This window comes from Branchiostoma belcheri, unplaced genomic scaffold (assembly GCF_001625305.1).
Source record: "Branchiostoma belcheri isolate BF01 breed outbred unplaced genomic scaffold, Haploidv18h27 scaffold11, whole genome shotgun sequence".
NCBI classification, from domain to species: domain Eukaryota; kingdom Metazoa; phylum Chordata; class Leptocardii; order Amphioxiformes; family Branchiostomatidae; genus Branchiostoma; species Branchiostoma belcheri.
The window spans coordinates 2674809-2688535 of record NW_017802491.1 but is presented as its reverse complement, the minus strand read 5'-3'; the positions used below and the strand labels follow the sequence as shown (position 1 = coordinate 2688535).

The following is a 13727-nucleotide window of genomic DNA, read 5'->3' as shown; positions in this document are numbered from 1 at the left end:
AGTTTTACTTGTAAAAGTTTAGAGACGTTAACTCTTATCATCATCCCTATAAATTTAGTGAACGGTCTAGCTCTTTGTGAGGATGTGTTGGCCCTGAAAAGGGCCGGGGGTGTTTGCCGTTCGAAGTAGTTTACTTGGAGCTGGTGTACTTGGTGACGGCCTTGGTGCCCTCGCTGACGGCGTGCTTGGCCAGCTCGCCAGGCAGCAGCAGACGCACGGCGGTCTGGATCTCCCGGCTGCTGATGGTGGAGCGCTTGTTGTAGTGAGCCAGGCGGGAAGCCTCGCCAGCGATACGCTCGAAGATGTCGTTGACGAAGGAGTTCATGATGCCCATGGCCTTGCTGGAGACACCGGTGTCGGGGTGCACCTGCTTGAGTACCTTGTAGATGTAGATACCGAAGGACTCCCTCCTTCTCCTCCTCCTCTTGGCTCCACCTGCACGGCGGGCCTTGCCTGCCTTCTTGGCGGCCTTTCCTGGGGTCTTTGGCGGCATGATGCTGCAATTCCTTGACTCAGTGTTTGGTCAGAAATGGTGCAATGCACGAAATGGCTTCCTTTTATTGTGTCAAATATGCAAATTAACGGATACGACGCCATCTGAGGGCGGACTTGGTCGAAGACTCAGTTGGAGGGGGTCAAATTTCTTTTGTGTGACTTGTGTGTATTGTCATACCTTTCGTGTCATTGGCTAATGCCTCTAAGGCAGGATGCTATTGGTTAAGAGACACTACCGCTTGGATCCAGAGGAACACTATAAATAGCGGAGTAGTCTTTCTTAAGCACTTTTTTTGCTACCAAGAACAGGTATCAAATCTTCTATCAGTCATCATGTCTGGACGTGGTAAGGGAGGAAAGGCCCGTTCCAAGGGCAAGAGCCGATCATCCCGTGCAGGGCTTCAGTTCCCTGTCGGCCGTGTGCACCGTTTCCTGCGCAAGGGCAACTATGCCAACCGCGTCGGTGCCGGCGCCCCAGTCTACCTGGCCGCCGTGCTGGAGTACCTGACCGCTGAGATCCTCGAGTTGGCCGGCAACGCCGCCCGTGACAACAAGAAGACCAGGATCATCCCCCGTCACCTTCAGCTGGCCGTCCGTAACGACGAGGAGCTGAACAGGCTGCTGGGTGGTGTGACCATCGCCCAGGGAGGTGTGCTGCCCAACATCCACGCCGTGCTCCTGCCCAAGAAGACCGCCGCCAAGAAGTAAAGAGGCAATCCTAACCAAAGAACCCCGGCCCTTTTAAGGGCCAACAAATCTTCACAAAAGGGCTATATTGATGTATCTGCTTATTGCAAAATAGTAGTATTCACGACTCACGAATTTATCAATAGATTAGTTGGAAGTTTTATCTTTGACATTTAAGCCACTTCTGGCTTGCGGTACAACTGTCCACAGAGCTAATCGTCGACAAACTATCAGAAAGCGATTGATCGTAGAAAAGAAAACTCGTGCACATTTTCCGTTGTATGTGTCGTGTGCACGTTTCCAGTACAGTAAGCATGAGTGACACTTTGTCAATAGTAAACTAGTGGACTAGAGAGCAACCCATTCAATGGGCGTTGCTGGGGACAAGCCAGGCGTGCGTATCCAGTTTCCTAGTTATGTACACATAGGCGACTGTTGACGCTGTAAGGGTTGACTAGGAGGGTGTAGAATCTTAATTGGGAGCAAATTGCTCTTAGAGTGAGATCAAAGAGGAATATTTCTAATGACGTTTTAAGCCGCACATACACACTACCTATAACATATCTTGAACAGAGAATTATCACGAGTGGGATCCAGAACCTCCACCGGTACCGCACACACCCCAAAAAATTGCGCCAAAATTTTCCTGCGACCCCTCCCCTCACCCTTATCCATACTCCCTGCTGTGTACCAAAACATGCTTAATCTCGTTAATCTATTATAAAGTCTAGCAGTATTTGCTTGAAATTGTCACATCATCATAGTATTTTAAGTGTTGATGTAGAATATAGACTTGTTTGGCACATTATTACTTGCGACGACGTTGGACAGAATGGCGCCAAATCGGGATGGTGCACCAGGGTCCGGCTGTATGTTGTCATTGTTGAGATCGATAAAAAGTTGCCTATTCTTTTACGAAAAAAAAATTAAAAGCACTCATATACCAGCACAAGCGAATAAAGATGCCATATAAGATGCCATGCATGTGTAATAAGGAGTAGGCATAGTACATGATGCAACATTGATGTTTTTATAGCTGATTCCATCAGATCCAAAACGGCGCCCAAATTGCCGTGAAGTGTACAGTATGCATATTCCGTCGACAGATTTATTTCTATGTTCTAAATCATGCAAGTCAGAAAACATCCCCTCATTTAGAAAAGCATCTTGACAAAGAGTTGACTTAATCTTTCGCTGTTACAGAGATATACACACATAGCACAACGCATATACAGTCATGTGAAGACGAATACAGCTCTTTTTAGAGGAAGTGGTGGCCCTGAAAAGGGCCGGGTGTTGTAGATCTGTACACTCCTTACTTCTTCGCCACCCTCTTGGTCTTCTTGGCAGGCTTTCTGGCCTTCTTGGCTGCTGGCTTCTTGGCCTTCTTTGCCTTCTTGGCCTTTGGCTTCTTTGCCTTCTTGGCCTTTGGCTTCCTCGCCTTCTTGGCCTTCTTTGCCTTCTTGGCCTTGGGCTTCTTCGCCTTGCGCTTCTTGGGAGCCTTCTTGGCGGCAGCGCCGAGCCTGAAGGAGCCGGCGGCGCCCTTGCCCTTAGCCTGGGTGAGCAGACCCTTGGCCAGCATGTTCCTGACGACACGCCTGATGACATGGCCCTGCTTGACGACGTCGAACTTGTAGTTGGCGGCGATGTACTTCTTGATGGCCTGCAGGGAGGATCCCTTGCGGTCCTTCAAGGCAGCGATGGCGGCGGCCACCATCTTGGCGACCGGTGGGTGGGCCGCGGGCTTCTTGGGCTTCCTCGCCACCTTCTTCTTGGGAGCTACTGGAGCGGGTGCAGACATGGTGATTAGCTTCAGTTCTCTTCTCTGTGAAGTAATAACTGAATGTGAACCTTCCCGCTCGAATGCACCTTATGTATACTTTCATTGCGGACGTAATAGGAAACAGTCGCCATTGGCCTTACAAAAATGGCCATGTAGGAATAAGCTGTGTTTCTGTCCGTTAAGTTCCCCCTGTACATTTCTGTTAACACAGAATAATCAACATCGATACGTACAACAGTGGTTACCTAAGGATTTATAGTTTTAAGCCATGAGTGTATTACAGTTATCATCTATCGTAGATTCAAAAGAAAGTCAGTTAAATTCACGGTAGTCCCAGTGAAAACACTCACTTAGACATTCGCCTGCCCAAAACGCGAACGCTCCTTAGCTTGGCACCTGCGTCGTACCTGGAAACGTTGGCCCAACATCTTAACTCCGTGTCGTGGTGCATGTCGTGAGTAATCTTTGGCCCTACTCAAACAACTCTTGACGATTTTTAAGTGGTACTCGCACACTCTGGCCGGAGGCAAAGCTGGACGGTGGCCGCAATCGTTCTCCTTTATTGTAGAACAAAAGAGCTCATGGTCAGCCCAAACAACAGACCGACGCTAACCAACGCCAGGGCTGTAATCAATACGTCAGGCGATTTCTTTGCTAAATGTAACTCTATCGGGCAAATGTCGGCAATGATTTGTGAGGCCAGGTTTATAACATATGGCATCTGTCTGTCCCCTTCCAGTGTAGAAAAAGATCACCACATGTGAAACTTACATTAATACCATTTTGGCTATTTTCAACTTGAATAGCAGATGGTTATAATTGAGATCGATAAGTTCAATTCACAAGGCTACCAATCCTCTTTCTCTGTGAGTCGCAATTGAGGACTTAACAAACCTCAGCCGATATCACATTTTGCATTGATTCAAGTCTTAAAAAGATAAAGACTTCGCAACGTCTGAAGAATATGACTTCTCGATCCGATTAATCGATAAAAACTGGAGATATATGACCTGTGACATGACATGACGCAAGCCAACGGGTACAAGTATAGATGACTCGTATTGCTGAATAAATATTTTTCTAAACTTAGATTACCAACAATCTACGTGTGATTGGTTCCCCAATGTACACGTATATTGGCGACACATCGCCCGCAAGTGGACTTTTATTAAGGAGGGCTTTTTTTAGCGCCCAGATCCTAATTTTTGACCGTACACTCACATTAAACACCTGGATTGCATGGAGACAAGAATTCTTAAAACAGAAACCCTGTCCCATAGACTAGTAACGAGTACATTAGTTATCAAATACTAAATATAGGAAAATGTATTTACCCAAGGAGCACGAGTATACGTACAGTGACGTACTTCCCGATGTCGACCTCCGGAGTCGACTGTTTTTAGAACTCCATTTTCCAAAGACGCGCTGGAGAAGATGGTTGTGCCGAAGTTGTTCGCTTGTGCGTTTCTACTGGGTATTCTTCACCAGGTATGTACACCCTTCTATACCAGAAATAATGGTATTAAACAGTAATTATGAAAAAAAACATAATAACTTGATGCTACGTTTTTGTAGATTTGCCCGTATTATTTTCCTCGGGGACTGTTTGCTTTCTTGCAATTGTAAATGCATAGAAATGACCCCGATTCCCTGGATCGGTACCTTTAATGGCATAAAGTTGTGCTTTTATGACTGAGAATTTTTATCTGGGAGTTCTGTAAGTTTCAATTTAGAAAGTTGCACTGATATGTGTTGGTTGATTTACGTCACAGAAGCGTTAAGAGTACTTTACAAAGTATCAGGGCTCGTATTGACAAAGGATACAGTGGGTTCAAGCCCCGGTATATTTTATACAGAATGGTGTTCTAATAAAATAAATCGATTACAAACGCTTAAGCATTGAGTCATTGACCGGAGTGTGCACTATACGTACGTGTAATCAGTATCAAGGTGGGTCAATGGAGACATAAGTAAAACAAATAGAGTTGATTTAAGTTGCGCGGAAGGGGCACCGACCTGTTCTGGCAAGCCAGGAAACTCTGAGATACCGGCCTATGATAGAGTCTTATTTAACAGTCAATATTTGTGCTATCAAATTCTACACCCAGATGAATTAATATCTCTACAATTCTTTACAGGTCAAAGGAACGCCGTTTGGCCGTGATGGAAGTAAAGGTAAGAGTCACTAAGAGTTCATACCTCCGGAGCAACATTGTCTAGTGTTATCAAACCTTTCCAGATCTCGTAATTACTCATATCTTTAATCTGTTACAGAAACGTCTTTCGAGGATCTGACGGCGTTCGATGTGATTCTGGCGGAGAATGAGGGTAAGGTTCGCACAGAGAAACAGGATTTTAAAGAAGCTGGAGACAATAAAACTTTAAGTATGAAGATCTGATAAATGAACCCTGCATGTGCCGCTTAGAATACGTATTCGTAAAAAGCACGCCATATGTGTGACTGTCCTACGTTACATTGCGACTGTCTATGACGTCTTTTCAATTGGCAAATAGAACTTAAAAGTTCTATCTTTCTATTTTCCAATTAAAGAGTACAGAATCGAGGGAGAACATCTCATCTATAAATAAACCAAAGAAATGTGAACGTATACCAAAGTTCACCATTGTTCTTTTTCAGCTGCTGGTCTTGACCTGTTTGAAGGAGATATCCTTGACTCTGCTGACCAGGCAAGTACATGTATATGTCTTGACTTGAAGGGGTTACATACTGACACTGAGACTAAGCTAGGTACATGCGCTACTATACACAACGAATTACTAGCACACTACTAGCGATGATCAATAAATGTTAACGTTATGCATCAGTGGATTAGTCCATCCTCTGAACCTATGTGTATCTATTGGGAGCTTCTGTTTTTCACGACTCTCGCAGGTCCGTAACGCCATACAGTGCACAGGACGCATGTGGCCGAAGGGACCAGACGGACTGGTGAAAATCCCGTTCAACATTACTGATGGTTTCAGTAAGTACATTTTGTACGAATACAAACTAAACAATTTTTGGAAATTGTTTGAAGCATGTAACAAAGCACTTAATCCTTTTTCTACTTGGAAAAAACTGACCATATAGTGTTATTTTACCCCCCGTAGTCTCAGGAATGTTTCTGCAAGTTAGGGTCGGTTTTCATACTGACGACCTGACGATGGGTTATAAAATCCCGTTTTGAAACCTGACATGAACCATCTGTGGTTTAACATAATAAGTAACTCCTGTATTGTGCTTCAGCCAGTGATGAGGTGTCTGCCATCCACCGCGCCTTCCATGAGTACGCCCACAAGACCTGTGTGGACTTCTTCCAGGTCACCACGGAGCTGGACGCCTACGTCAGTCTAGAGAAGACCACCAGCGGGTAGGGCACTTTGATAACGGTGCAAGCAAATATCTGTTTACTTCATACTGGTGCAAGAGGTGTTCTATGGAGTATTTGCAAGTACTTGACTTAAGATATCACCATGCGTTGCAGTCCGTCTTTTTTTGGACTTAATGCCAAGGTAATGTGGATAATGTTGGACCGTGCGGACTTTGTACCATCCCGCGATGACGCACAGGTACAGTCATTAGTGAGACGCAGGTGCGAGCGGTTCCACGGTTTGGATAAATCTGCTTAACACTCCAGGAATCAGGAGTTTAGGATAAATAGTACCAGCGTCTTGGCTTGTGCGTGATAGTGATAAAGACTGAGCTCACTTTAACTTATCAAGATGTCGCACGCGCGCGCGCGCGCGCACACACACACACACACACACACACACGCACGCACGCACGCACGCGCGCGCACATACATACTGCACGTTCTGACCCCCCCCTCCCATGCAGGTGCTCCTCCAAGTTCGGTAACATGAAGGACGGCGGCCAGCCCCTGTCTCTGTCGGCCAGCTGTATCAGCCGGTACGGCTCCGTGGTGCACGAGCTCATGCACGCTGTCGGCTTCAAACACGAGCAGGCGCGTCCGGACAGGGACAACTATGTCACTATCGTCTGGGGAAACATTCGCGACGGTACAGAACGCTTATATGTGTAGATATGGCATGCAGTCATGCAAATATAAGATGTAACATCATGCCAGATTCCAAACTGTTCAACAGATAAGAACGGTTTGTAAAAGAGTGTGTAAAATGTTAGTCACTATCTTTCAGGTCTTTCGTTGTTTTATATTCATCTCATCATTTTCTTTCTCTCTTGGCTCCCCCCATCCATTGGATCGTGCCATGATGTGAAATGTCACAAATCTAATTTGTGTTGTAGAAAGCTGTAAAAAACGTAACATTGTCTGAATACAAACTACATTTTTTTATTGTAGACTGTAGAAAAACGGGAAAAACGTCATGATGAAGAGTAGCTTTCAACTTATTTGTAACCTTCATCTCTATTATTGTTTGCAGGGAAGGAGAACAATTTCAACAAGGAGTCTGAGCCCGTCATCAGCACGCTGAACCTGCCGTACGACTTCGGGTCCGTCATGCACTACAGCCGCACGGCCTTCACCACCAACGGACAGGACACCATCGTGCCCAAGGTCCCCAACGTGCAGATCGGACAGAGGGACCAGATGAGCGACCTGGACGCACAGAAGATCAACACTCTATACGGATGTGGTGGGCTTTTTTCTTTTCTTGTTTTCTCTATATGTATTTCGTTTTTCTGTCCTAGTGTACGAGAGTATGTCGCAGGCAGACATGCGAAAGCGCCACATAGTGATAAAAGATGAGAAAAGATACTGAACTGGTCCATTGACTGTGACTTTCTCTTCTGCCCGGTTAAGGTCGCACTGTGACCGGTGCGCCGACAGGGACCGGCCTGGACACGTCAGCAAATTTGGCGCAGCCCAGAGTGGACCTGGACACAACAAGTAAGTATGTCAGTAAAATATTAAGAAAACTCTGTTTCCATGTAGACAGTACGTACCTGTTACAAGCTTCAGTATTAAGTGTGCACATGAGGGAATCCACGAGATTAATAAAGGAAATTATGCTGTTTAATGAAATGAATTTGAGGACGACCATAGCGTTAACAAAATGTTCTAATGGTCTGAAACACAAAAGGGAAAACTCTAACCTTTATAATGGCATATTAGCGTATAAAAAAAATACCGTCATGAAAATGAATCTTTGGTTCCTTCATTCAAACGTTTTCATATCTGTGTCGTCCTGCCTGTAGTTTCGTGCTCCTTCGCCTCTGGCTGGTGCGGTTACACGCAGGACACTGCAGACGACTTTGACTGGAGTCTGAACGTCCTGGGAGAAGCGACACCTAGCGGTAGCACCGGTCCTGACCACGATCATTCCACGGGGGAAAAGGCACACGGTAAACAGTCATCAGTACTCATTTGAAGGAAATATGTTGCTATTAATGCCTGTCTCTTTGGCAGCATTTCACCATGCTATAACGTCGGATGTAAGGCTGTGTTAAAAGCTCCAATTGGTGACGGAAACGCCTTTTAAAGCATTTTGTATAACATTGAATGCAGACATTGTATTGTACATTTTGCATTGTTTCTACAATGAACAAAGTCTGCTGCATGTATGTTGCACGGCTTGTATTCATATAGACTATGAACAGATAAGAAAAGTCCGCTTTGTATTTAACAGGTCACTTCGCCTTCATCGAGGCCTCCTCTCCCCGTCATAACGGCGACACCGCCGGCCTGCTCTCTCCAATTTCTACCGCTAGGGGTCCTCACTGCCTGAAGTTCTACTACCACATGTACGGCGCGGAGACAGGCTCGCTCAATCTTGTCTACATAGACACACGAGGGGGAATCAAATATCCGATCTGGAGCAGGTCAGGCGAGCAGGGAGACTTGTGGGTTGAGGCCAGGGTAGACATCGATGCCCACTCAGACTTCCAGGTACTACTTATGATCAATATTCTATCTTGAGAAACAGAAAGAAGCAAACAAACAAACAAACAAACAAACAAACACACGATTCACTTGCCGTGAGATACAGTTGAACCAAACGTTGCTGGTTTCCAGGTGATGTTTGAGGCGGTGCGTGGGACCAGTTACCATGGTGACATCGGTATTGATGACGTGGAGATGGTGGCGGGAACGTGTGGTAAGAGACAACTTGTAAAACTGTGTATATAACTTTGAATAGAAGTAAAATCACGAAATGAAAACAAAGGGTTGACAAAATCAATGCAAGATTGCACCTTTAATTTCCAGTTTTGAATCGTGACTGCTGTGTTTCCCTCCTAAGGTTCTGTCTATCACTGTGACTTTGACGTCGACTTCTGCGGTTTCCAACAACTGGCGAGCGACGAGCTAGACTGGGTCCGCAACACCGGACACACGCCTTCCGCCACTACAGGGCCGGACAGGGACCATACCACAGGCTCCTCAGGTAACCACGTTCTCATTGTATATCACTACCTCGTATACGAGGGGTCAATGATGCAAAGGGTGCTCTCCCTCGCTCTCCAGTTTATTTAATGCCGGCAACCCGCTCGTATCAATGACACCTCCGTTGTCGATGGAATAGTTGAGCTATATTTTGGGTACCCGAAACGAGGTTTTGCACGACGTGAGCTTACTCAACTTACGTCGGTTTGCACGCGTGCCGATACTCATTTCCGCGACTGTTTGCACGCGTGCCGATCCTCGCGCTGTGCTGAGTTCGCACGCGTGTATGTCCTCGCGCTGCGCTGACCTTGCACGCCCGTGGAATTCCTCACTACAAACCGAGTAAACACGCATGTTGTGGGCGCAAAAGTGGAGGGCAGAACGCTGTAATGCCGGACCGAGCCTGACTAACTACCGTTGCGTGCATTTCCTCGAGGCGTCCCAAATTTACTCGCATGTGTATTTCCTCACTAAGAGCCGGGTAGACACGCATTTCGCGACCGTATAATGTGCGACCGAAGACCGAGCATTTTTACTACATAAGTGCACGGAGCGACCTGTCGGCTAAATCAGTTCAAAGACGTGCTTAAAACAAACGAGGTTTCTGTTCCGTGGGCACGCACAACGAGCGGGAGAACAGCGATGTATTTATTTTTTTAATGGACCATTTTGATAAGACATATCACCGAATCGACGGGTAAGTGTGTACAACGGTGCGTCTGTCTTTGAGATCGTCGGCACGGGACGCGCGTACATTTGCTCACTACAACGGTGTTTTGCACGTATCATTGTGCTTTTCCTCGCTCGGTACTGCGCTACCACTTAGATTTACACAGACTTGCGTTTACTGACTGCAAGAGATTTGTTACGGTTTTAGGAGCCGGTTTTTAGCGTCTTTTCGTGTTTTGTTTTTCTTTACGTCTTTTACAATGCACTTTTCTTGATGGTCGACGTTTCCACAAATCAAAAAGTATACAAAACGAAAAAGGAAAACGAAAACAAGGAGGAGAAGACGTACGAAAAGACGCTAAAAACTTTTCCAAACATCACGACCTATGCCAAACATAGTAACCGAGTGACCATTTATAGGACAAAATCCATACCTTTGTTCCATGATAAATCGGCCACTAGTCAGGCTCCAAGCTTGTAAATCCGCGAGTTCCGAGTACTCGCTGGCGTTGTTACTGGCGTTGTGACTTGAAGTGACGCGGGCTATTTACATATGCGCACATGCGCACTGCTTACGCATGCGTAACCAAGGTAACTAATGCAATGCATTCTGGGCTTGGGTGATTCTATTGCTTTTTAGGGGTGTCAGATACCATTTTTACGAATCTATCACATCATACAATGCCTAATATAATAACAATAAAAATCACACTTAATACACACATGTACTTTTTCATTTTTTGGCTGTGGGAACGATTAGAATTTGCAAAAATCCATAAATAATTTACAGTCGGTACCTCTACCTCCGTAACAGTGGAGTTTTCCGATGACGCCAATTGACCTCTGTCTGCGGCTGTCTCAAAGCAAAACCTGCATTTTTGACACGCTCGTCAACAGATTTTTCACTCATCCGTTGTAGGAATGTACGAACTGAAACAAACTTTGTGAAATTGTGAGATTATCGATATCAACACAAAAACGTTGCCCATTCTTGTGGTCATTTTTAGGCCCGTGCTCCATGCATAACGCCGCAACAAGCATTTTTCAAACTACATTGTAGTACGGAATAACACAAAATCTAAATCGTTACTCAAGCAAATGCTCTTACCGGTTCAGAATATATCATTGGAACAACATGCAAAATAGAGTAAAAGTCATCCTTACAATAGTTGGTAATTTATAAACCTATTCCCCTTTTTTGTGACATCAAATGGAAATATGATTGCATACAAATGTGACACAATTTTGCTACATACATTACCACTTCACTGCGACAAGTCACAAATGTGATAGAAAGTACAGCAATTTTTTTTCAATTGACTTAGAATGCCCCAATAACTTACACGTTATCAGTCATTTTAGTTTTCCTTGTTGGAAGCACAATTTCGCTACATACATCTAACATTACCACTTCACTGACACAAGTAAAAATATCATTGAACAACATGAAAAATACAGAAAAGTCATTCTTACAATGTTTGGCAATTTTAAACCTATTCCCATTTTTGGGACATCAATGGAAATATGATTTCATACAAATGTGACACAATTTTGCTACATACATTACCACTTCACTGCGACAAGTCACAAATGTGATAGAAAGTACAGCAAAATTGTTTCTCAAGAGTGTCTCAAGCAAGGATATCCCAAAGACGTCTGGCGTATCTTGTGTATGCTAGGAAACTACGCATCTTGAAGCATATATATGATCCTACTTGAATACCTGATCTTTGTGAAAATATACGACTTTTTCTGATTTAGTTTTGCAGAAAAATGGGGACCAAAAAATAATACTGGCTTCCGGTCCTGATCGTGGACAAAAGAAAATCTAAAAAGCACTGTCAAATGTTCTGTATATTCCACAGACACCAATGTCCTTGGATTTAAATCTGCTTTGTGAGCCAAAATACTGCTTATTTGATCGCTCATATACCAGCATAGAAGAAATAAAACGATAGGAACAAATTAAATATGGCAGGTTTCCCGACCCACACTATAACGTCATGCATAGCGTTCCGATGACACGAAAAGATAAATTAGTCACTACGTCCGATCCGTACAACGTGGAGTTCATTTCAACGTTACTTTTTTTTCCAGTTGCGTTCGCATTGAAGTAAGCGGTTTTGTTCAATGCAAGGACACTTGCTTTACCAAGGATGTTGGCTATATGAACACAAGTTCTGATGATCGTTCTGACACGATCTTACAGCTAAGGTAACAAAGGTAAAACGAGTAAGATACCAGCTGTTTGCGTAGTATTTCGTTCTGTTTCGTTTTGTTTCGTTAAATTTCGTTAAGTTTAGTTAAGGTTTGTTCCGTTTTGTTGTTGTCGAGGGTTTGGTTTCGTTTTGTTTTATTGGTAAAACTAGCTATAGAATATTGTTTACTAACTGTTGTCTTGTTAGTCCTTCATATACAACTTACTACAACTAACAACTTACTAACAGAAAATGACCATCCCGGGCATCCAGTCACATTTTTCAGTCACAGTATATTTATAATGTAGAACACAACATGGTACTGTTAAAACAAAGCAACATCACATACAAACAAAACATACAAAACACTACTACATTATCTAACTACATGTACTACACAGAAGTTTAAACAACCGAATCTGTACAAAAAAAGTTTAGGTACGAAAGTTTAAACTACTGAATATGTACAAAAAGTTGAAACGCGAAAGTTTAAACTAGTACATGTAACAGAAAATGACCATCGGAAATCCAGTCACCGTGATTTTTCAGTCACAATATCAGTCACAATATATTTACAATGTAGAACACAACATGGTACTTTTAAAACAAAGTAGCGTCACAAGACTTTGTATTTTCGAGAAAAAGACATACAAAACATTACTATATCAACCCTGCAGCACGACCAGACGTGCTTCTTTGTGCAGCAATTGTAGGAGATAGAAAGGGAGGTAAGCCTTCTGCGCTCGGCCCAGGAGACGTCGGTGCCATCCTTCCGTATCGTTGTTGGTCCTGATCGTTCGTCAGAAGATGGACCAACTCGATGGTGGCTGGAGGCGGCTGACGATCCACTGGCTGTCAACGTAGTCCATCAACTCCCGGAGTGCTGGAGTTGCGGCATTCCTCTGGAGTCGCAGGAACATCGGGATGATGTGTTCACTGGGCAGGAACGGCAGGGCAAGGACCTTGCGGATGAAGGACTTGGTGGCGCCGTCGTGGATGTAAGCCCTCTGGAGTCCCAAGTTCAAAAGGAAAGGCCTTGTGATCTTTGAACTAAGATGTATCAAGTTATGGGTGTAGTTATGGGTGTTTTGTTACTTGTTCATAATCAAAATTACGGTACGGTGTGTTTACTAGTATTCTGATATCTAAAGTTAAGGAGAATGTGGAGAATATATTGCGCCGACGTTGTAAGCGGAAAAACCTAAGCCGTCTGCATAAAGTTTGTTTGGCGGCCTATGGCGCTACTGAGATGGCGCTGAGCTCCCGCCGGTCTGTTAACCAGGCGGCGTTGTATAATACTACATGTAGTAATGTAACCCAAAGACGCTTCCCGCGCAACGCATTACGGTATAGCTTGGGTAAGAAAATCCGCCATATTGTTCCCCAAACTACCACAGGCACGGAGTGAAGTTTATAGCGGAAATGTAGTCTTATTTCTTAAATTAATGGCATGTGGGATATTTGATGTCATATGAACGGCCTTTAGTGAGAAAACACACACAGGGAAAGGTGTAACAGCTAGTGTAGCAG

The 13727-nt window shown here is 44.4% G+C and overlaps 3 protein-coding genes across 3 annotated transcripts in view; 2 read left to right on the top strand and 1 right to left on the bottom strand.

The window, feature by feature from the left end:
* Positions 1 to 110: 110 nt before the first annotated feature.
* On the bottom strand, positions 111 to 3500 carry LOC109484175 (histone H2B.3-like). Its single transcript, XM_019787403.1, has 3 exons — positions 3373 to 3500; positions 2502 to 3007; positions 111 to 497 (listed from the first exon to the last, which is right to left on the bottom strand). The coding sequence occupies exons 1-3, from the start codon at positions 3391 to 3393 to the stop codon at positions 131 to 133; spliced, it is 894 nt and encodes a 297-aa protein (XP_019642962.1). The 5' UTR covers positions 3394 to 3500; the 3' UTR covers positions 111 to 130.
* Positions 804 to 1260, top strand: LOC109484143 (late histone H2A.2.2). Its single transcript, XM_019787371.1, has one exon. The coding sequence runs from the start codon at positions 829 to 831 to the stop codon at positions 1201 to 1203; it is 375 nt and encodes a 124-aa protein (XP_019642930.1). The 5' UTR covers positions 804 to 828; the 3' UTR covers positions 1204 to 1260.
* Positions 3501 to 4399: 899 nt separating the features above from the next.
* The window catches only part of LOC109481933 (MAM and LDL-receptor class A domain-containing protein 1-like), a 13297-nt gene continuing 3969 nt past the window's right edge, over positions 4400 to 13727 (top strand). Inside the window, exons 1-13 of the mRNA XM_019784554.1 lie at positions 4400 to 4453; positions 5104 to 5140; positions 5240 to 5293; positions 5604 to 5653; positions 5859 to 5949; positions 6213 to 6336; positions 6804 to 6985; positions 7370 to 7582; positions 7750 to 7836; positions 8145 to 8291; positions 8576 to 8835; positions 8962 to 9043; positions 9188 to 9331. Coding sequence (XP_019640113.1) covers positions 4400 to 4453; positions 5104 to 5140; positions 5240 to 5293; positions 5604 to 5653; positions 5859 to 5949; positions 6213 to 6336; positions 6804 to 6985; positions 7370 to 7582; positions 7750 to 7836; positions 8145 to 8291; positions 8576 to 8835; positions 8962 to 9043; positions 9188 to 9331 — 1525 coding nt within the window. The remainder of the gene's footprint in view (positions 4454 to 5103; positions 5141 to 5239; positions 5294 to 5603; positions 5654 to 5858; positions 5950 to 6212; positions 6337 to 6803; positions 6986 to 7369; positions 7583 to 7749; positions 7837 to 8144; positions 8292 to 8575; positions 8836 to 8961; positions 9044 to 9187; positions 9332 to 13727) is intronic.